Below are 24,815 nucleotides of genomic sequence, written 5' to 3'. Positions count from 1 at the left end.
TGTCCACAAGATTGTAATCTATTTGAGGCACTGGTTCTCTTTATTTTGAGCCTTTTACAGCATCAAGCACATGGCAGGCATGTAATAAATAATGTGACATCAGCACAGATGACAGGACTCATTCAGTTTAAACCAGGGTTGAATAATAAACATTGCAAGGTCTACATCCCTTAGACCAGTGTTTCCCAAACTTACAACACTTGCGTACCCCTTTTGAGACATTTGTCTTACCGGCATACCCCTTCTCTGATGAAGATAATTTGGGCGGAGGGAGGGTGGTAGCCACATTTTTATAACACACTCCTAATTCGTTTTATCCTGGATTAAATGTTTATTAGAAATAAATACAAAATTATATTACAGACAGTTGAAACAAAACTTTTAATAGAAATAAGTTACATATAGAAATAGTACTAGAAATAATTAAAATAACAGAAGCGAATCAGCAGTCTGGCAGAACAGCGTGTGTGTGTGTATGTGTGTGTGTATATGTATATGTATATGTATGTATATATATATATATATATATATATATATATATATATATATATATATATATATGGTGAATTTGTATCATTCTGGTTTGGTTAGTGGTTTCTTCACTAACCTAGTTTTAATATTTACTATTTCGGTATTGAAAAATTTTCAGTACAAACCAAACTATTCCGTGTGAGGGATGGAACTGCTTTTGACCAGACACTATCGCGGGGATATCTGGCTCAATGTTTGTGATCTTAAGACGAAGATGGGGCTCCACGTCAATAAGACAATTTTGTTTTTTTGTTTTGATGCCAACCAGCACAGAGAATCCGATCTCGCACAAATACGAGGTGGGAAAAGGCAGAAGATACTTGACAGCTTTGTCCGATAGAGCTGGATATTCAGAGCTAACCCCCAACAAAATGACGTCAGTGTATTTTGCTCAAATTTTGTATTCAGGTAGCTATTTGAAGCCAGCTCCAAGAGCTGTTCTTCTGAAGCTGAGAGGTTATTTGGAAATGTTTGAACATTGATGATGATAAAAGGGTTCCTTATCCATTCAAAGGTGCCGTCCAGTTCAGGGAAATGCTTACGAAGATCTTTCTGCAAGTTTCCCAAATGCTGCTTCATGGTTTGCAGCACATCACTATCAAGTTCATTAGTTGAGTTTATTACTAAATCATGAAGAGATGAACAGGAATCCAATTCACGATGACTAAGACATTTATGCCACAGTTTCAGTTTTATGACCATGGCGCTCACTTTGTCTTGAACATGGAATATGGATATAAGTTTCCCTTGCAAGGATAGATTGAGGTGGTTTAAATGAGGAAAGATATCAGCAATATATGCTAGTTTGCATAGCCATTTTCAGTTGTGTATACTGTCTCGCAGGTTAAGGTTTCATATAAAAAAACTTGCAGTTCTTCTCACAGCTCAAACAGGCTTTTCCATGCAAAAGCCAACGCATTTCAGTGTGAAATAGGAGTTGTGTGCAATCACTGCCCATCTCCTCACAAAGCTGAGAAACAAGCCAGGCGTTCAGAGGGTGGCCTTTCACAAAATTGATTATTTTCATAGCTTCATACAGTACTTGCTTTAGATCTGCCTGCATGTTCTGGGTGGCGAGTGCTTCCCTGTGAATGCAACAATGAGTCGAGTTTGCTTCTGGCACAACAGCTTGAATATGTGCAACAGCTCCTTTCTTCGAACCAGTCATGGCTCTGGCGCCATCCGTGCTTATTCCAACACAACGACTCCAATCCAAGTCGCTGTTTTTGATAAAGTCATCAATAACTTTAAAAATAGCTTCTCCAGTTGTATGTGTTGGCAGAGGTTGGCAGAACAAAATATCATCGTGGACTTCATTATTCAGCTAATCAACAAAAGATTAGCTAAATTCACAACATCAGTGGATTCATCCACTTGCAGTGCATAGTAGCGACTCTTTTGTACTCTTGACAATAATTGCTGCTTTACATTTTTGGCCATATCTGTGATTCTACGATGAACAGTGTTATTTGAGAGGGGAACACGATCTATAGCTTTGCTAGCCTTGTCTCCAGTCATCTCTTCCACCATTACTTTGGCTGCATGTTTTACTAATGTCTCGCCAATCACTTCAGCAGCTCCGGACTTTGCAATTAAATATGCCACACTATATGAAACTTCCAAAGCTTTCATGTTTTCACCTCCTGTCACATTATGAATTGTTTTCTGGAACTTTGGAGATCTTTGCACCTATTTTTGAAGAATTCTATAGGTTTTCCCTCGTATTCTTTGTTTGCTATCGAAATGGTGTTTTAGGTTGGATGGTTTCATACTTTCATTTGTGAGAGTCCCGTAACAAATCACACATAGTGGAACAGGCTCCACCTCATTGCCAGTCCACGAAAATCCCAGTTTAAGATATTCTTCAAAATATTTGTGGGCTTTTTTCATTTTCTTTGGAGCTGATACGTTCAATAAACTTAGATGTTTCACACGGTTCACTAATTTTGTCATCACAATTGTCTGATGTCGCCATATCACTGCATTTTTCAGCATAATTATCACTAACATTTGTATTTCCTTCATAATTTTCTTTTGTACATTTCAAACTGCCTGTTTTTAGCCAGCAATCCATTGTAAATGGATTTAACAAAAACAAAAAGAGAAATTTTGCATATTAATACATACCAAGTATGTACTTGCCAGGAGTAGTTATTCACTTTTATCTTTTATCCATCACTATGACTGTGCATCCCACAAAGGCACATGTATTGCCTGAGCCGCGGTAACGCCGCACGCATGGTTTGTGTCGGCACACCAGCTGATTTTTACTGGCATGCTGCTGCCAGCTGGGGTCCCGGCCACTGGCCTGGGCAAACAGGACCACCGTCCGGCAGTGGGCTGAGCAGGACCAGTGGCAGGGACCCCGGCTGGCAGGAGCCGGTGGACGGAACACCGAGCCGGCAGCGGGCTGAGCTGCTCAGCCCGCCGTGGGTCTAGGGTTCTGTCCCCCGGCCCCTTGCCACCCGGGGTCCCGTCCGCTGGCCCGGCTCAGCCCGCTGCCAGCCTGGGTGAACAGGACCCCTGACCTGCAGTGGGCTGAGTGGGACCGGCGGACGGAACCCTGGGCCGGTAGCAGGCTGAGCTGCTCAGCCCACCGTGGGTCTGGGGTCCCGGCCGCTGGCCCCGCTCAGCCCACTGCCGGCCTGGGTGAACGGGACCCCTGGCCAGCAGCAGGCTGAGCAGAGCTGGTGGCTGGGACCCGGCTGGCAGGAGCCGGCAGACGGAACCCCAGACCGGCAGCGAGCTGAGCTGCTCAGCCCGCCGTGGGTCTGGGGTTCTGTCTGCTGGCCCTGCTCAGCCCACTGCCGACCCCTTGCCAGCCGGGGTGAACAGGCCGCATACCCCTTGAAATCCTTTCACGTACCACCAGGGGTAGGCATACCACACTTTGGGAAACACTGCCTTAGACCCTAAAGAACGGGAATGATTTGTATGGCAGTCTGACCCTGAGTTCTCATTTGAACAAATTTGACAAGTGCTATAGAACATATATTTTTAATATACCTAACAACTGACAGATTCCTATAACTAAAGCACTCTCCAACTTTTCCTTGTGCCACATACCATCATGAGTGGAAACCTAATTAGCATCAACTAAAAGCCTGGAACAGATTGGGCCTTAGTCTTCTTTAAAGTAAGGCCACTTTACATGACGTCCCCATTCTAATAGGGTAAAGGCTCCTTAAAGTGAGAATATATGTAATTTACACCCACTTGAAGGATCAGTTATTCTGCCAGAGTGGTGTAAAGATTCTTGTTTACACCAAGGTCCTAAGCCCCTTACCTCCAGTTTTTACAGCATACTATGGCTGAAAGAACGTGCAATTAATGTTAGTGCTGAGGACTTGTACTTTCTTCTGGTGACTGCCTCCAGTGTCTCCCCTCCTGCTTTTTTGCTTCTCACTGCATTTCAATGGGAGGCCCAAAGACAGAACTACAGGGAAAGCTAGCAGGGTGGATTGAAGAAAAAAATAGCTGAAGGTTTTAGCTTCCTGCACAGCAGTAAGAGAGTGGCCCCTTGTGGTCCAAAGCCAAAACTGCAAAGGGAACAATCTCAATTCTAGGTTCCATGTTACAAGGAAGAATGCTAAAGGAAATACAGGTTTCAGAGTGGTAGCCATGTTAATCTGTATTAGCAAAAAGAACGAGGAGTACTTGGTACTCCTCTTTTTTTTTTTAAATGAAATACAAACATTCAAGGAATGTGGTATCTATTATCTACTGATGATTATTTGAGGGCCCGTGCACCATTCTTCTTGGATTAATATTAGTTGTGGTAATTTGTAATGTGATTCCTGGAAAAATGAGATTTCCCCAATAACGCTTATGTACAAATACTAAAAATTTCTGGTCTCCTGAAGGAGGCATGGTCTAATGATTTGACCACAAGAGTGTGAGTTCTCAGTTGAGGCCATATGATTCTGTCAGTTGCATCCAGCCAACTTCTCAATGAAATCAGCAGGAGTTTCATGTGAACAATGGACAGGATAATCAGGTCCTTGGTTTCTCATCCCTTTTCTGACACCCCCTTAGTGGTACTTTGTCTCTGTGCTTCCATTTCCCTATTCATAAAATTGAGACAATACTAAGAATTTGATAATGTGTTTTAAAGAGCTTTGAAAATGAATTGTATATGAGTTCTGGGTATGCTGGATTTGTAACATTCTGCTTACATTGCGAAGTGTTCCTGTTTTTTATTTTATTTTGGCAGGTATCTGAGGAGGGGATGGAATGGGGTGGATTTGTTTATTATGGTAATGTGTTGGGGTTGAATTACAATTGTATGGAGGTGGGTAATGGCTTGTAATAGTTCATTGTGTACTTATTGATTATTATGTTTTAAATATTGGAAGGGATATACAGAGAATGGAATGGGTCTCTGTGTAGGTATAAAAAAAATCTAAATAAATAGTATTGATTGCTATGTTTAATTATGGAATATAACCTGTTCATTCGATTGGTTTTATTCATCCATAGCTATGGTTAAACTATGGTGCAATTCTATAATTTAGAAAAACAACATTGTAATCACAATTAGCTTTATTTAGATCCAAATTAACCATTGTTTTTCTCAGCCATGTTAATAAGAAATGTCAGAAGTAAAACTTACAATGAACAGTCTTATGCAAGGAGACACAAAGTATATTGCACATACTGATTGGGTATATTGCAATTCGTAGCACATAGTTTATTATAGCACTTGATAGTGGAGTCTTCTGTAGTACTTCTGTAAGTACAAGGTTTTGCAAAAATAAATTGTATGTAGTTTTCTGCATCTGAATTCAATAAAGCTTAGAACAGTTATATTTTAGCTGGGTGTGTTTTTTTTTCTTGTAATTTTTCAATTACAAACAAACAAACAAAAATGAAATACGCTACCTAAAATTTCCCTGAATACACTAGGAAGGCACCAATTCTCATCAATACGTTGCCAAAATTTTAATAAAGGGCTCCCTCAAAAGATTTCCAGAGCAGCTGGTGATTACACATGATAGTCCCTAAGTAAAGTACTCACCAACTCCCATCCACTAATTCCATGCTCTTCTCCCCACCCCCAAGTGCCTTTGCCAGTGCACAGCCATTAATCCTTTTATCTCCACTCCTCTCTTTCCACCATATTTCCCCCCTCACTAGCACTCAAGGACGGCTCTGTTTTTTGCTGCTCCAAGCACAGCAGTCAGGTGGCCTTCGGTGGCATGCCTGCGGGTGGTCCGCTGGTCCTGCAGATTTGGCGGCGTTTCTGCGGGTGATCTGCCTCCCTCACAGCGACCGGCAGGCTGCCCCTGGCATGCACTTGCTGTGCTGGTGCCTAGAGCCGCCCCTGCTAGCACTACATGAAGAATCCTCTAGATGAATCATAGAATATCAGGGTTGGAAGGGACCTCAGAAGGTCATCTAGTCAAACCCTCTGCTCAAAAGCAGGACCAATCCCCAGACAGATTTTTGCCCCAGATCCCTAAGCGGCCCCCTCAAGGATTGAGCTCATAACCCTGGGTTTAGCAGGTCAATGCTCAAACCACTGAGCTATCCCCCTGATGTCAAGATGGCTTGTGTATCTGGAAGTTGTTCCGCATTGCAGCAGCAGCAGGGCTGTCAGGTGGGTTTCCTGAAACCTCTGACTAGTTGGTTGGGTGAATCCCTCTAATGATGGGCTGGTTTGTGGTTAGGGAATGGGTCCCCTTTGATTCTTGAGGTGGGAGTGTACACCCTGACTGCTGACAGCCTTTCCTATCTGGGGTGAAGAGTCTGGTAGAAGAGTGGGGAGGTGATGGCAATGGTGGATGGGGGAGCAACATCTCCAGGTTGTCTCCTACTGGCTGTTCATACTCTACAGGCAGGCAGTGATGAGGAGAGTGCCTGGGGGACTTTCACAAAGTGCAGCGGCAGCAGCACCTTGGCCATGTCCCTTCTCCTTCTCTTCTTCTTCATGCACTGCTGGAATGACCAATATCAGGGAGAGGTGCAGCGTCGGGATGATGCTTCCACCAGACATTCCTAATAGCCCTGGTGCAAGACACAAGATGGAATTCCCTCTTGAAACGGCTGTTGCACATGTGGCAATGGCAGTCGCATCTGGAAAGGAGCACCTGACTGAGCAACCAGCTTAGTCCCGGGTTCAGGAAAGGCTAAGAATTCTAACTGGCAGAGCCATCTTAGCATTTTTGTGTGCAGTTGGCAAACAGCTTTCTGCTCCCTTAATGTAACTGACTTCTGTTTACAATGATCACACTGCTCTGAGAAAGGCTGGCCTGAGGATTTTGGTGGGCGTTTGTTTTAAGGTGTTTGTGTGGCTTTGCAACAAAAAAAATTGTGTATTCAATATATAATATGCCTTTCACAGTAGAGAGTCATAGTATTAGTCAAAAGCCTCTTTAAGAACAATTTAAGAAATCAGTTTCACTGACTAAATATCCCCTTGAATATTCTTACTGAATTCCTTCAAATACTTAGACGTATACTAAATTTTATTCACATGAGAAGTCCTATTGCCTTCAAAGTCTAAAAGTTAGAAAGTCCTAAAATGTTGGCTTCCTTTCTTTCCATATTTTCCCCATTCTTAGGCTAGTTCTTTACAACAGATATTCATTTTTTCTTTTTACATATAGATTCTGTTGGAGCCAGGAGTAATCCAGGATGTGCTAGCAGCTGGTAGTCACCTGCAACTGTTGGAGCTCCTTAGTTTATGTTCTCACTATCTCATCCAGGTAAGGCCCTATACCTAATTAACTGACCATTTCCCTTATTTCCAAGGTTAAATCCCATAATTTTGAGTTACGTATAGGAAATGTTACGGAACTAGGATAATACTAGTTCAGTTTGTGGTCAGCGTGGTCTAGCAGGGTTCTGGACTGGAAGTCAAGATACCTGAATCCTGGCTGTACCACAGATCTTCGGTGAGTTTGGGCTAGACATTGAACCTCTGTCTCCGCATCCATCCTTTGTCTGTCTTGTCTATTTAACTTTAGAGAGAGGATGGTTCAGTGGTTAGGGTGCTAGCCTAGGTCTTGGGAGACTTGGGTTCAAGTCCCTGCTCTGCTACAGACTTCATATGTGACCTAGTGCAAGTCATTTACTCTCTGTGTCTCAGTTCTTCCTCTGTAAAATTGGGATTAATAGCACTTTCCTACCTCATATAAATACCATAGATATCTAGATATAGATTGTAAGCCCTTTGGGATAGGAACTATCACTCTTTGTATAATGCCTAGCACAATGCAGCCCCATTACTGACTGGCCCCATGCACTCCTCTAGTATTAATAACAGTATCAATATTTTGAAGCAACAAAATAAATGTTTGTTTGTTTGGATTGGCTAAATGAAACAGATTTTGATGGTAGCAAGAGCAGCAGCTTTAAATCATCAATGTAGCAATGGCATACATTATTAAAAGCAGCAATTTCACTTGATTTCCCCCCCCCCCCATTCTTTGTAGTGTTTTCATATTTTATCCACAAGCAGACACTTTGAGACAGGGTCAATGGCTTATAATATATGATGGTGTTAATTTGTCTAGGAAGTGTAAGTCAATCAGGAAACCAATGTAAATGGTAAAGTAGTCTGGCATTCGGTGAGTGTACAAAATGACTGCACATTATTCTTAGAGAATGAAAGGGGCGTGTAACAGGAAAGGCAGTTAATCAGACAGTGTAAAGAAAGGGGCCGGGGTGGTTCGCATGGGGCCTACACTCTACTTTACCTTAGTCCCTCTACTTAGTTGCTTTTCCTGCTGCACCATCTTAATATTTCTCACATACACCCAATTCATTGTCCATTGCAGTCAATGGGAAGACTCTCATTGGTTTCAGTGGGTTTTGGATTAGGTCCTTGATGTGTAACACAAAGGGTTCAGTGCTATGTTGCTGTGCTCACCCAAAAAAACAATCTGAAGACGTCCATTCAAGCAGCCTGTCAAATGAATACTAATGATGAACCTGATATTGCTAAAATCCCACTGAGCAAGGACTGCCAGACTGGAACCAACAGGCAAATTATTCTCTCACTTAGGGCCCAATCCAGATCCCACTGAAGTCAAAGGGAGTCTTTCCTCTGACTAGAGTGGGAGTATAATCCAGGGCCGCCCAGAGAATTCCGGGGGCCCGGGGTCGGGGGCCCCGGGCCCCAGCTCAGGACCCCAGCGCCACCAGCGCCGGCGGCAGCGGGCGGGGCTAGCTCGGTCGAGCGCTCCCAGCCAGGCATGCCTGGCGGCCGGCGACCGGGACCCGGGCGGGTGCGCGGTGGTCAGCGTGGCGCTGCGACGGCGCGCTCATCGCAGTGCGAGGTCCCAGCCAGGTCCAGCGAGCCGCGGGACGAGCGCCCGGCGCCCCCCCTCCCCGCCAGGTCCACTGGGCCGGCCCGGCCTGCCGCCGGCAGTCCCGCCTGCGCCGAACAACCGGAACCGGGGGAGCCAAAGAAAAACAGAGCCTGGGGGGCGCTGGGAGTATAATCAACCAGTTAGTTGCACCTATCTTAATCAAGAGTAGTTGGAGTTACCCTCACTTACACCTGTTTTACAAACAGTGCAAAATCGTGATTTTCATGACCCATGTTCAAAGTTTCTAAAGGCTTAGAAAAAAATTCTTTGCTCTGACAGCGCTGATATATTTCAATTGTTTGGGTCAGGCTCAGCTGGTGTAAATCAGCACAGCTGCATGGAAATCAATGTAGCTACACCAGTTCACACTAACTCAGTATTTGGCCCTTAACATAAGAACATAAGAGAGGCCGTACCGGGTCAGACCAAAGGTCCATCTAGCCCAGTATCTGTCTACCGACAGTGGCCAACACCAGGTGCCCCAGAGGGAGTGAATCTAACAGGCAATGATCAAGTGATCTCTCTCCTGCCATCCATCTCCATCCTCTGACAAACAGAGGCTAGGGACACCATTCTTACCCATTCTGGCTAATAGCCATTTATGGACTTAGCCACCATGAATTTATCCAGTCCCCTTTTAAACATTGTTATAGTCCTAGCCGTCACAACCTCCTCAGGTAAGGAGTTCCACAAGTTGACTGTGCGCTGCGTGAAGAAGAACTTCCTTTTATTTGTTTTAAACCTGCTGCCTATTAATTTCATTTGGTGACCCCTAGTTCTTGTATTATGGGAATAAGTAAATAACTTTTCCTTATCCACTTTCTCAGCATCACTCATGATTTTATATACCTCTATCATGTCCCCCCTTAGTCTTCTCTTTTCCAAGCTGAAGAGTCCTAGCCTCTTTAATCTTTCCTCGTATGGGACCCTCTCTAAACCCCTAATCATTTTAGTTGCCCTTTTCTGAACCTTTTCTAGTGCTAGAATATCTTTTTTGAGGTGAGGAGACCACATCTGTACACAGTATTTGAGATGTGGGCGTACCATGGATTTATATAAGGGCAATAATATATTCTCAGTCTTATTCTCTATCCCCTTTTAATGATTCCTAACATCCTGTTTGCTTTTTGACCGCCTCTGCACACTGCGTGACATCTTCAGAGAACTATCCATGATGACGCCAAGATCTTTTCCTGATTCGTTGTAGCTAAATTAGCCCCATCATGTTGTATGTATAGTTGGGGTTATTTTTTCCAATGTGCATTACTTTACATTTATCCACATTAAATTTCATTTGCCATTTTGTTGCCCAATCACTTAGTTTTTTGAGATCTTTTTGAAGTTCTTCACAATCTGCTTTGGTCTTAACTATCTTGAGAAGTTTAGTATCATCTGCAAACTTGGCCACCTCACTGTTTACCCCTTTCTCCAGATCATTTATGAATAAATTGAATAGGATTGGTCCTAGGACTGACCCTTGGGGAACACCACTGGTTACCCCTCTCCATTCTGAGAATTTACCATTAATTCCTACCCTTTGTTCCCTGTCCTTTAACCAGTTCTCGATCCATGAAAGGACCTTCCCTTTTATCCCATGACAGCTTAATTTACGTAAGAGCCTTTGGTGAGGGACCTTGTCAAAGGCTTTCTGGAAATCAAGTACACTATGTCCACGGATCCCGTTGTCCACATGTTTGTTGACCCCTTCAAAGAATTCTAATAGATTAGTAAGACACGATTTCCCTTTACAGAAACCATGTTGACTATTGCTCAAGAGTTTATGTTTTTCTATGTGTCTGACAATTTTATTCTTTACTATTGTTTCAACTAATTTGCCCGGTACCGACGTTAGACTTACCGGTCTGTAATTGCCAGGATCACCCCTAGAGCCCTTTTTAAATATTGGCGTTACATTAGCTAACTTCCAGTCACTGGGTACGAAGCGATTTAAAGGACAGGTTACAAACCTTAGTTAATAGTTCCATACTTCACATTTGAGTTCTTTCAGAACTCTTGGGTGAATGCCATCTGGTCCCGGTGACTTGTTAATGTTGAGTTTATCAATTAATTCCAAAACCTCTTCTAGTGGCACTTCAATCTGTGACAGTTCCTCAGATTTGTCACCTACAAAAGCCAGCTCAGGTTTGGGAATCTCCCTAACATCCTCAGCCGTGAAGACTGAAGCAAAGAATCCATTTAGTTTCTCCGCAATGACTTTATCGTCTTTAAGCGCTCCTTTTGTATTTTGATCATCAAGGGGCCCCACTGGTTGTTTAGCAGGCTTCCTGCTTCTGATGTACTTAAAAAACATTTTGTTATTACCTTTGGAGTTTTTGGCTAGCCGTTCTTCAAACTCCTCTTTGGCTTTTCTTATTACACTCTTGCACTTAAGTTGGCAGTGTTTGTGCTCCTTTTTATTTGCCTCACTAGGATTTGACTTCCACTTTTTAAAGGAAGGGGTTTAGATAAATTCATGGTGGCTAAGTCCATAAATTCATTGCCTGTTTACTGGGCTGATGGATTCTTATGTTATGTTCTTATGAAGTCTTTTTATCTCCCACTGCTTCTTTTACATGGTTGTTAAGCCACGGTGGCTCTCTTTTAGTTCTTTTACTGTTTTTCTTAATTTGGGGTATACATTGAAGTTGGGCCTCTATTATGGTGTCTTTAAAAAGGGCCCACGCAACTTGCAGGGATTTCACTTTAGTCACTGTACCTTTTAACTTTTGTCTAACTAACCCCCTCATTTTTGTATAGTTCCCCCTTTTGAAATTAAATGCCACAGTGTTGGGCAGTTGTGTTCTTCCCACCACAGGGATGTTGAATGCTATTGTATTATGGTCACCATTTCCAAGCGGTCCTGCTATAGTTACCTCTTGGACCAGCTCCTGCGCGCCACTCAGGATTAAATCTAGAGTTGCCGCTCCCCTTGTGGGTTTCCATACCAGCTGCTCCATGAAGCAGTCATTTAAAGTATCGAGAAATTTTATCTCTGCATTTCGTCCTGAAGTGAAATGTTCCCAGTCAATATGGGGATAATTGAAATCCCCCACTATTATTGTGTTCTTAATTTTGATAGCCTCTCTAATTTCCCTTAGCATTTCATCATCACTATTACTGTCCTGGTCAGGTGGTCGATAATAGATCCCTAATGTTATATTTTTACTAGAGCATGAAATTTCTATCCATAGAGACTCTATGGAACATGTGGATTTGCTTACGATTTTTACTTCATTTGAATCTACACTTTCTTTCACATACAGTGCCACTCCTCCCCCTGCACGACCTGTTCTGTCCTTCCAATATATTTTGTACCCCGGAATGATGGTGTCCCATTGGTTGCTCTCAGTCCACCAGGTTTCTGTGATGCCTATTATATCTATATCCTCCTTTATCACAAGGCACTCTAGTTCACCCATCTTATTATTTAGACTTCTGGCATTTGTGTACAAGCACTTTAAAAACTTGTCCCTGTTTATTAGCCTGCCTTTTTCTGATGTGCCAGATTCTTTTTTATGTGACTGTTTATCATCTGATCCAGCCCTTACATTATACTTTTCAGTCCTCTGCTCCTGACTATAACCTGGAGATTCTCTATCATCAGACTTTCCCCTAAGAGAAGTCTGTGTCCGATCCACACGCTCCTCTGCAGCAGTCGGCTTTCCCCCATCTCCTAGTTTAAAAACTGCTCTACAACCTTTTTAATGTTTAGTGCCAGCAGTCTGGTTCCACTTTGGTTTAGGTGGAGCCCATCTCTCTTGTATAGGCTCCTCCCATCCCAGAAGTTTCCCCAGTTCCTAATGAACGTGAACCCCTCCTCTCTACACCGTCGTCTCATCCACGCATTGAGACTCTGAAGCTCTGCCTGCCTACCTGGCCCTGCGCCTCGAACTGGAAGCATTTCTGAAAATGCCACCATAGAGGTCCTGGATTTCAGTCTCTTCCCTAGCAGCCTAAATTTGGCTTCCAGGACATCTCTCCTACCCTTCCCTATGTCATTGGTACCTACATGTACCATGACCACCGGCTCCTCCCCAGCACTACACATAAGTCTATCTAGATGCCTCGAGAGATCCGCAACCTTCGCACCAGGCAGGCAAGTCACCATACGGTTCTCCCGGTCATCACAGACCCAGCTATCTACATTTCTAATAATCGAATCTCCCATTACTAACACCTGCCTTTTCCTAGAAACTGGAGTTCCCTCCCCCAGAGAGGCAACCTCAGTGCGAGAGGCAACTCCAGCATCATCTGGAAGGAGGGTCCCAACTATGGGAAGGTTTCCCTGTGCTCCCATTGACTGCTCTGCTTCCCTGGGCCTTTCTTCCTCCTCAACAGCACAGGAGCTGTCTAAGAGGAGGTGGGACAATTCTACAGTGTCCCGGAAAGCCTCATCAACATACCTCTCTGCCTTTCTTAGCTCCTCCAGTTCCGCCACCCTGGCCTCCAAAGTCCGTACATGGTCTCTGAGGGCCAGGAGCTCCTTGCACCGACTGCACACATACGCCACCGCCCACAGGGCAGGTAATCATACATGCTACACTCAGTGCAATAAACTGGATAGTCCCCACCCTGCTGCTGGGCTTCTGCCTGCATTGTCTCCTAGTTAACGCAAGGGTGGTTTAAAGAAAGAGGTTTTGAATGTAGTTTGGTTTAAAGGTTTATTTACTAAATTCAGGTTCTGCCAAGGGATCTGTACAGGAAGATCTATACCACTAAATCAGCATCAGAATTCACCAGCATTAATTCCTTTGCAGGATAGAGTCCATTCATATAAAGCTATCTGCAAGTGTCACGTCTAGTATTAAAACCTCTTTCTATACATTGACAAAATACATTTTATAACAATGTAGAGAGAATTCCCAATGTCCAAATTAAAGCTATCAGATGCCTATTTAAACTCCACATGATGCTGATTAATTTAAAAAATACATAGACCTTTATACTACCACCAAAAAAATTAAGAAAAAGGCCCAGATTTTTAGGAGTTGCTACAATCAGTATTGCAATCCCTAACTGGGAGCCTATGTCTGATTTTCAAAGGTGATTTAGGCACTTAGGAGCCAAAAGCTCATTGATAGTCAAGGGGATTCAGGCTCCTACATGCCTAAATTTCTTTTCAAAATGAGATTTAGGCTCCTGAATCAGTTAGGCTTTGCAATGTATAGTAGCACCTAAATATCTTTAAAAATTTGAGCCTTAGTTAACCAGGCCACCTTAAAAACTGCTACAGGTGGGACCCAGGAAGTCTCTCCAGGTGTGACTCCACTCACTATAATGCAAATGGTAAGGGATGGGGAGTGGAATAATCCCTTCCCACACTTGTCTTTTTCTAATGTTGCTGTCAGATCCCTGGGTGCTGCACTTTTCTCAGTTTACCATGGCATTGGATTTCTTTCTTTCTTTTTGTTTTAAATTGTTGAGATATTGAGCTTCAGCTCAGCACTGCCTAAGGAAATACATTATATTGAACGTATCTAGTTTATTATTGTGGTGTGATGCTGATGCAGAGTTTTTGCTTATTAGGATTTTCTGTAATTTTTGGGTTGGGTGTAGCACAATCTTCTTGAGGGTGTTTTTAATAATAGCTTTCCTTGTTTCTCCCTAGTTATTCTTAAATTTTTGCCAACACGGGCATTCAAGATTAACTGTCTGACTCCATTCCTTCCACCTGAATATCAGCCCAATTGAACTCCCATGATGTCAGTAGGAGTCTTTCTGTTGATTTCAGTGGGAATTAGACTGTGCCATTGTTTTCTCCAAATGGAAGCAAATTTTCTTTGGGAAAATTCTGATTCTCTTTTCACTTACTCTAATACAAATCAGAAGAAATTCCATAACTCTCAGTGGAAATAAACCAGTGTAAGACCAGTGTGAGTGAGAGGAGAATTTGGCCCCAAGTTCACTGCAATTAGTTTTCTGCAAGATATATTAGATTAATTTGACTCCAGTGTAGATGCCATTTCTCTTAGAATGACTAATTTAGAACAAGTTATTGAATCTGTTGATAAATCTCACAAAGATTTCTATTGCTTGAATCACAAACACAAGTCAAGAGCATGCAATCACTAATACGAATTTCTGATTAAAGATAATTTTATATGAAACAGAATAAACTTAAGACCCTGGGACAGTTCTTCAAAATTATGTAATGGCCATATCTTAGAATTTTCTGGTAACACTGTGGAATCAAGCTATAGGATCTTTCTGGTTCACTGAATGCACTTTTCTATTTTTATGTTTCACATATTACCACCAAATCCTCTTTTACTCCTAACGTGGATTCCATGTTTTTATCTGGAAAAATCTTTGTTAATTTAAGATCAACAACTGATTGTGAAAGAAGTATGAATTAAGGTTAGAAGTCTAAAGGGAACATAGTTTAAAATGATAAAGTTTATATTTTTGCCTAATATGGGAACAAAAGTTTCTTCTTCGAGTGCTGTCCCTGTGGGTGCTCCACTGTAGGTGACGGTGCATCCTGGCGCCGTTGATCGGAGATTTTCGGTAGCAGTGCCTGGTCGGGACGCATACACTCAGTTGGTGTCTCCCATCTCATTGGAATCTTCCTGAGCGCGTGCGTCCCGCACCCTCCTCAATTCCTTCTCAACCATCCTCGGCCGAAAACGGGACTCGGAGCAGTGCTGATCCTCTTCCCTGGTTTTTGAATGAAACAATTACATAGAAATAGTTAGATAGTAATACCCTAGTTGTTTCCCTTCCTTTAGAATAGTTACTTAGTTTAAAAAAAAATTTCCTCAGGTTTGTCTCCCACTGAGACTCTCTCCCCTGGCATTACTAGTTCAATAATGCCAGGGGCTTCAGGATTCAAGGAATGTGCTTCCTGGCAGGACTTTATGCCAATGTCCAATGGGCACTCACACTGTGTGAAGTGCCTTGGCGAGACACATATCCCAGTCAAGTGTGTCCACTGCACGAGCCTCAAAACCAGGGCTCATCCTGACAGGAACCTGACGCTGAAACTGCTTCTCATGCAGAAATCCCTGCAGCCGCTTCTGGAGACAGGTAATGGCAAACCCTCTCCCTCACGCTCCCCTCCCAAGGCAGAACTGACCGGGAGCATGGCTTCACCCTCTCTGGAGCAGAGGCAAGGAGCTGTGCAGCTGCCTATGGAGCAGGGCAGTAAACCCGCTCCCTCACGCTCCCCTGCCAAGGCAGAACCGACCGGGAGCATGGCTTCACCCTCTTTGGAGCAGAGGCAAGAAGCTCTGCAGCTGCCTATGGAGCAGGGCAGTAAACCCTTTCCCTCACGCTCCCCTGCCAAGGCAGAACCGACTGGGAGCATGGCTTCACCCACTCACGTGAAGAGGCAGGAAGCCCTAATGTCTCCTCTCAGAGACACTCAAGAGACTAATTGATCTCCTGCAGAGTCTTTACCCTTGGTGCTGTCAGCGCCGAGAGCAGGCAACTCTGACCGCCCCTGCACTGTACAAGCAACTCTCATGGGGCTCTAAAGCAGGGACCCACTTCGATCTGCTGGAAATGCGATCTCTCCTCACCGGTTTCCCGGCAGAACCGACAATGGACCCAGTGCCAACAATGAGTTCCACCTCCAGCACCAAGCCTGCCTGCTACCCCCAGCAGATTCAAATGAGGCCTCACCAGTGCTGAGTAGAGGGGAATGATCACATCCCTCGATCTGCTGGAAATGCGATCATTCCCCTCTACTCAGCACTGGTGAGGCCTCATTTGGAGTACTGTGTCCAGTTTTGGGCCCCACACTACAAGAAGGATGTGGATAAATTGGAGAGAGTCCAGCAGAGGGCAACAAAAATGATTAGGGGGCTGGAGCACATGACTTATGAGGAGAGGCTGAGGGAACTGGGATTGTTTAGTCTGCAGAAGAGAAGAATGAGGGGGGATTTGATAGCTGCTTTCAACTACCTGAAAGGGGGTTCCAAAGAGGATGGATCTAGACTGTTCTCAGTCTAGATCCACAACTAAAATCACTCCGGGCTGTCGCTTAGACTTCATGCTCTGCAGCACACCAGCCTACGGAGCAGCAACAATTCCTGCATCCGCAGGATATCTCTGTGGCCCCTAGGCCTGACTCTCCGCTCCGGGACAGGGAACACTCATTGTTTGAACAGCAGCTCTCCCCACGTGACCTGGATACTTTCACTGATAGTGAGAACGGCACACAGCAGCAGGCAGGGTTCTCCCTGCCTGAGTCTTCCCCCCACACCGGAGCCATATATACCCCAAGACATGGGGCATCATAAGAATCAGCCTCAGTTTCCCTACTTTGTCCCCCAGTGGCCGGGACCCATTTTTTTCCTACCCGATGCCCTGGCCTCAGTGGTACCCGTGGTCGGCTCCTGCCACTGCTTCTCCTTGCGCTCCTTCTACCAGACCGCAAGCTCATCCTATGCCTATATCCCCAGCTCTATCAACATCTAGAGCTCCTGAACCCTTTCCTGAAGACATGGGCTATGACCCCTTCCCTGTTTTACTGGCTCCTGCCTCGCCATCAGCCGCAGAAGTCGCCCTTATGCCTCCACCTCCACAAAACGTGGATGGCTTTATGCAATTCCACAAACTCAGGACATCCCTTTGGAGGAAGTCCAGGAGACACAACATAGGCTTCTCAAAATCCTCCAACCCTCTGCACCTTCAAAGATAGCACCACCCATAGAGAAAGCTCTCCTAGAACCAGCTGGTACTCTCTCGCAGACCCCGCCTCCATTCACCAACATGCAAGAAAGTTCAACATAAATACTACATGCCTGCGAGGGACATTGATTTCTTATTTTCCCACCCACAACCCAATTCTATTGTGGTTGATGCAGCAACACACAGAACAAAGCAGCCATGCTACTGGCCCACTCTGCAGGACAAGGACCTCAAACGTCTTGACCTCCTGGACCGCAAGGTTTATACTCCTTTTTTACTTTGCAATTTAGAATTGCAAATTTATTCTACCCTCCTTGCAAGTTATGACCATGACAACTACAACAAGCTCTTTGATTTGCCTCCCATATACCGAAGGACAAGAGAGCAGACTTCCAGTTAGTCCTCGTCGAAGGTCAATTGGTGTCTAGCATGGCACTAATAAGCATCCCTGGACATGTCTGATCCAGCAGCCCGCACCACTGCAGTGGTGATGTGCTGGTCTTCTTGGCTCTCGGCATCTGATATCCCCAAAGATTTGCAGTCCAAAGTGGAGAGTCTCTCCTTTGACAAAGATAACCTCTTTTCCCACAAACAAACAAACAAACCCAATATGAAATCTTTCACACTATGAAAGACTCTAGAGCCACTTTCTGTACATTGGGCACTTACCCGTCCCTCCCCAGGAGACAAGGGTATCAACCTTACCAAACGCCCAGTGCAGAACAATATCACCAACCCCAGTCTACACCGTATGACAGTGGTAAAAACCGCACTAGACCTCTTAGATGCAGGCAAACCCAGGCACAACCAACTACTTTCCACCATTGGGTAACGAACAATTTTGAAGTGCTGGTCGGGGGTACATGCAACCACCCCTTGACTCCATCGCCTATTTGCCCGTTTGGCTACCGCCTCCAGACTTTCCACCATGTCTGGCAACAGATCACGCAGGACCGTTAGATCCTGGAAATAGCTCAGTCAGGTTACTCCATCCCTTTCCTATTTTCCCTGCCTATCCTTTCTCCTTCTCTGTCCCTCTTAAGGACCCCTCTCACGAGCACCTTCTCTGCGTGGAGGTGGCTCATCTTCTCCACTTAGATGCAGTCAAACATGTGCTGATGCAACATCGGGGAAAAGGATTCTACTCTCAAAAGAAAGGCGGGGGGTGGAGACCTACATTGGATCTACACCAACTGAACATGCTTGTACAGGTGCAAAAATTCAAGATGGTCACATTGGGCACAATAATACCCACACTGCACAAGGGGACTGGTTCACAGTTCTCACCCTACAAGATGCCTATTTCCATATATACATTCATCCAACCCAGAAGACATAGTTTTCTGCATAACACTGACTCCGCTACCGAACATATTGGCCTCCCTACATTGGTAGACAAGACCAGAGAACCTATGCACGGACGTTCCCTTCCATCCACACTCCCCAGTAATTATGTTAACCATGGTCGCTTCCCAGATAGATTGCGGAGTGCACTTAGGCAACCACAAGGCATGGGGCCACTGGTCCCTATTAGAGACGTGTCAGCACATCAATCTCCTAGAACTCCGAGCTGTCAGGCAGGGAGGAGCACAATCTCACTCCCTATGCACAACGGCCATTAAACTATGGAATTGGTGCATACATCATCACATAAAAGTCACCGCTTCCTACCTGCCCACATGTCACAACACTACCGCCGACACACTCAACAGACAGTTCTCCGAGAAACACGAATGGGAATTACATCCATCAATACCCCAACAGCTGTCCTCCCACTGGGGCACTCCATTGATAGAACTGTTTGCCACTCCTCAAACTGCAAATGCCATCTATTTTGCTCCAGAACAGGACTCGGAAACACACCTCATTCCTTGGAACAACTCCTTCATGTATGCTTTTCCACTGATTCCACTCATACACAGGGTTCTACGCAACATCACAGAGGACAAGGCCCGGGTCATACTTTTTCCCCAGCTTGGCCCAGGCAGACATGGTATCCTTACTTGCTACGCATGTCCATCCATCCTCCCCATACTCTCCCCGACAGACCACATCTCTTCTCTCAGAACTACGGTCAGCTTCTTCATCTGCAGCTCTGGAAACTCCATCTGACGGTGTTGTTCTTTCAAGGTTTCAATCCCACGAATTAGCCTGCTCAGAACAGGTCCGACATGTCCTCCTGCACAGTAGAAGGGACTCCACTCCTAAGACTTATCTACAAAAGTGGAAATGCTTCTCCATCTGGTGCTTCCACAGATGCTTAATACCCCTGACATCTGCAAATCTCCCTGACATCTTAGACCATCTTTTCAAACTAAAATAGGACACGTTTTCACTCAGTTTTATCACAGTACGTCTCACGGCCCTTACCACCTTCCATGACACTCTGGATGGCTATTCACTTTCACACGCCCCACCATGAAACGCTTCCTCACGGGCCTGCAAAACCTCTACCCTGAGATTCATTCACTAGTAGCCTCCTGGAGTCTCAACCTAGTTCTCTGCGCTCTTATGAAACCTCTTTTCGAGCCCCTGGCCACTTCATCCCTGCTCCACGTGTCCAGGAAAGTGGCTTTCTTGGTTGCCATAACGTCAACAAGAAGGGTTGGTGAAATAAGCGCCCTGATGGCCTACCCTCCCTACACCATTTTCTCTAAAGACAAGCTTACCATACAAACCTGGCCCAAATTCCTCTCCAAGGTGGTGTCTACCTTCCACCTTAACCAGTCAATACACTTACGTGTATTCCATCCCAACCCTCACATGACTCCACAGGAAGCTGCATCACATACCCTCGATGTCCGACAGGCTCGTGCATTCTATCTTGACAGAACTAAACCATTTAGTGAATCCCCTAGGCTTTTGTTTCTACTACCAAGAGATCAAAGAGTGATGCTATCTCTAAGCAAAGACTCTCCAAGTGGATCTCCACCTGCATCAGATCTTGCTATCAGACCCAGAATATTCAACCACCAGAGGGTGTTAGGACTCATTTTACTAGAGCAATGTCAACATCCATTGCCTTCCTCCACAGTGTACCTGTTACAGACGTATGCAAGGTGGCCATGTGGACATTTGACCACACATTTGCCAAACATTATGCTATCGCATGTGATACTACAGCAGACAGCATAGTCGGCCATATGGTACGTTCTACCTTTGTTCCTCACACAACTCCAAAATCCCACCAACCATAGTGGGTACTGCTTTACATTCACCTACAGTGGAGCACCCACAGGGACAGCACTTGAAGAAGAAGAAGAAGAGAAAGTTACTCACCTTGCAGTAACTGAAGTTCTTCGAGATGTGTGTCCCTGTGGGTGCTCCACTCCCCACCCACCTCCCCTCTACTTTGAAGTATTAGTATGATTTCTCCACGGTAGAGAAGGAACTGAGGAGGGTGCAGGACGCACGCGCTCAGGAAGATTCCAACGAGATGGGAGATACCAACTGAGTGTGTGCGTCCCGACCAGGCACTGCTACTGAAAATCTCCGATCGACGCCAGGACGCACCGTCACCTACAGTGGAGCACCCACAGGGACACACATCTCGAAGAACTTCAGTTACTGCAAGGTGAGTAACTTTCTTATTCAGTCAAAAATGAAGGAAGTTCCTTGTTTTAAGACCAGAATTCCATGTTCTCTTGACTTTTGCATAAATAAGAACATAAGAATGGCTATACTGGGTCTGACCAATGGTCCGTCTAGCCCAGAATCCTGTCTTCTGACTGTGGCCAGTGCCAGATGTTTCAGAGGGAATGAACAGAAGAGAGCAGCTAATCTAGTGATCCATCCCCTGTCATCCAGCTTTTGGCAGTCAGAGGTTTAGGGACACTCAGCACATGGGGTTGTGTCCCGGACCATATTGGCTAATAGTCGGTGATGGACCTGTCTTCCATGAACTTATCTAATTCTTTTTTTAACCCAGTTATATTTTTGGTTTTCATAACATCTCCTGACAGTGAGTTCCACAGGTTGATTATGTGTGAAGAAGTACTTCCTTATGTTCGTCTTAAACCTGCTGCCTGTTAATTTCATTGGGTGACCCCTGGTTCTTGTGTTTGTTAAGGGGTAAATAACACTTCCCTACTCACTTTCTTGACACCATTCATGATTTTGTAGACCTCTATCATATCGCCCCTTAGTCATCTCTTTCTAAACTGAACAGTCCCAAGTCTTTTGACACCCTCAAAGAATCCTAATAGATTGGTGAGGCATGATTTCAGTTTACAAAAGCCATGTTGACTCTTCTCCAATATATTATGTTCATCTACATGTCTCATAAATCTGTTCTTTACTATAGTTTCAATGAATTTGCCTGGTACTGAAGTTAGGCTTACTGGCCTGTAATTGCCAGGATCACTTCTGGAGCCTTTTTTTTAAAAAAAAATCTGCATTACATTAGTTATCTTTCTTTCATCTGATATAGAGGCTGGTTTAAGCAATATGTTACATACTACAGTTAGTAGTTCAGCAATTTCCCATTTGAGTTCCATCAGAACTCTTGAGTGAATACCATCTGGTCCTGGTGACTCTTTACTGTTTAATTTATCAGTTTGTTCCAAAACCTCCTCTACTGAAACCTAAATCTGGGAGAGTTCCTCAGGTTTGTCAGCTCTCAGGTATGGGACTCTCCCTCACATCCGCTGCACTGAAGGCCGATGCAAAGAACTGATTTAGCTTCTATGCAATGGCCCTTTCTTCCTTGAGTGCTCCTTCAGCACCTTTCTCTTTTAGTGGCCCCAATGATTGTGTGGCAGGCTTCCTGGTTCTGATGTACTCAAATATTTTGTTAGTTTTTGCACCTTTTTGCTGTTTGCTCCTCAAATTCTTTTTTCGCCTGCCTATTTTATACTTTTACATTTGACTTGCCAGAATTTATGCTCTTTTCTAATTTCCCCAGGAGAATTTGACTTCCAGTGTTTAAAGAATGCCCTTTTGCCTCTAACCGCCTCTTTTACTCTGTTGTTTTGCCGTGGTGGCTTTTTTGGGGGGAGGGGGCCGAGCGGGGGAGGGTCCTTTTACTTTTTTGGGGGGGTATACATTTAGCTTTTGCCTCTATTGTGGAGTTTAATTGTTTCAATGCAGCATGCAGGCATTTCACTCTAGTGACTGTTCCTTTTAATTTCAATTTAGCTAACTTCTTCATTTTTATGTAGTTCCTCATTTTGAAGTTAAATGCCACTGTGGTGCATTTCTTTGGTATTTCCCCCTAAAAGGATGTTAAGTTTAATTGTGTTATGGTTGCTATTACTCAGTAATTCAGCAATATTCACCTGTTGGATCAGTTCCTATGCTCCACTTAGGACTAAATTAACAATTGCTTTTTCCCTTGTGAGTTTTTGTATCTGCATCATGTACAGAGGTGACAGGTTCCCAATGAATATGGGGATAGCTGAACTCTTGCATTATTATTGGATGTTCTGTTTTTGTAGCCTCTCAAATCTCTCTGAGCATTTCACAATCACCTTCACCATCCTGGTTGTGTGGTTGATAGTAAATTCCTACTGCTATTCTCTTATTATTCAAGCATAGAATTTCTATCCTGAGAGATTCTGTGGTACAGTTTGGTTCATTTAAGATTTTTAACTATATTTGACTCTATGCTTTCTCTCACAGATAGTCCCACTCCCCCACCAACATGACCTACTCTGTCATTCCTGTATATTTTGTACCCTGGTATTATTGTGTCCCATTGATTATCATAATTCCATGAAGTTTCTGTGATGCTTATTATATCAATATCCTTATTTAATATCAGACACTCAAGTTCACCCATCTTAGTATTTAGACTTCTAGCATTTGTATATAAGCACTTATAAAATTTGTCAATATTTAATTGCCTGCCTTCGTGTGATGTAACTTCATGGGACTCTTTTTTTGTTTGACTGTTTCTCTTCAGTCTCTACCTGAACTTTATCAACTTCTGTCCTCTCCTCTTTGCTGGGATATAGAGTATCCTCTTTAGTAAATACTCCCCTAAGGGATGTCTGTCTGAACCATGTGCTCCTCCACACCTAGAGGCTTTCACCCAGCTCTTAATTTGAAAACTCCTCTACTCATCAGTGTTGTATGTTGCACTGCCTCAGCTCCCCCTTCAACAGACCTTTCTTTGCCAGCGCCCTACGCCTTTTTCTTTTCTTTCCGGAACACAGTTCTATTTGTCTAATCTATCTCGGTACTTGCAACCCCCATCATTGTAATATCTGATTGCTTCCTAAGTATGGGGGAGAGGGAGGGATAGCTTAGTGGTTTGAGCATTGGCCTGCTAAACCCAGGGTTGTGAATTCAATCTTTGAGGGGACCATTTAGGGAACTGGGGTAAAAATCTGTCGGGATTGGTCCTGCTTTGAGCAGGGTTTGGACTAGATGACCTCCCAAGGTCCCTTCCAACCCTGATATTCTATGATTCTATTTAAAAATTGAAATAACAATAGAAATCTCTCTCAGCCATCCCAGCCTTCAGAAGAAATAGTCTGATTAGTTTATAGTTTTTATTGTTGCTTCTGTGTGTGAGAGATAGCAAATAACTGAGGGAAAGCTAAGCTGAAGAGATGAGTTTTGTATTTAGACCTGAAGGTGGTGAAGTTCATGCTTTCCATAGTCTAGATCCTGATCCTGTGAGATTTCTGTCTCCTGGACTCACAAATCTTTGTGTCTCGCCCAGCCCAAACTGGTTGACAGTTTTGGCTGGGATTTCCCAAGGAAATTCAATGGGACTTGGGTGCTATATCTCATAGGTTTCTTTAAAAATCCCAGCCTTCGTGGTCCCAGTGGAAAATAGCTGAAATAGGAGGCTGTAGCTTTGGAGTAGCTAAGGGAAATATCACAGAGCTCTTTGTATATCTGGACACAGATCTTAAACTGGACTCTGTATTCAATGGGAATTCACTGCAGAGAATAGAGTACTGGGTGATGTGCTCACTTTGTTGCTAAACTGATGGGTCACTGCATTTTGCATCTGTTTAATATCTCATCAGGTGTGTGGCTTCATTCTTAGATATAAACTGCAATAATAAAGTCTGGAGGCCACAAATGCTCACTGTGGCTAGGTCTATATCTGAGAAGATGGGGTTCAGCCTTGTGGCCAGTTGTAGATGAAAGTTGGTGTTTTTTTCTGCCATGACTATGTAGGCCTCTAATAGGAGTGAGGTGCCCAAGAGAACTTCCAAGCTGCAAACTGTTTGAACAGTGTGAGGGCATATGTCCTTAATGATGAGGAATGCTTATTGAGAAGACAAGTTCTTCAGCTCTTCTTATCAGTATCAACCCACTCTGTCTCGCTTCAGCTTTAGCCAACTGCTTATCAGCCAGGTGCTGATTTCAACCAGGCCT

At 44.2% G+C, this 24,815-nt stretch overlaps 1 protein-coding gene across 9 annotated transcripts in view; it reads left to right on the top strand.

Moving 5' to 3' along the window:
- The window catches only part of KLHL32 (kelch like family member 32), a 200,927-nt gene that overhangs the window by 87,092 nt on the left and 89,020 nt on the right, over nucleotides 1-24,815 (top strand). For all 9 annotated transcript variants that reach the window (XR_005596142.1, XR_005596144.1, XR_005596143.1 and 6 more), the window contains one exon: nucleotides 7,140-7,238. Coding sequence is in view for 6 of the 9 variants with exons in the window: in XM_039530196.1 (XP_039386130.1) it covers nucleotides 7,140-7,238 (99 nt within the window). In the remaining 3 variants the exon portion in view is untranslated. The remainder of the gene's footprint in view (nucleotides 1-7,139; nucleotides 7,239-24,815) is intronic.

Source organism: Mauremys reevesii, linkage group 3 (genome assembly GCF_016161935.1).
Source record: "Mauremys reevesii isolate NIE-2019 linkage group 3, ASM1616193v1, whole genome shotgun sequence".
NCBI lineage: Eukaryota > Metazoa > Chordata > Testudines > Geoemydidae > Mauremys > Mauremys reevesii.
Note: the sequence above shows the minus strand (reverse complement) of the source record. Positions and strands in the feature narration are given on the sequence as shown.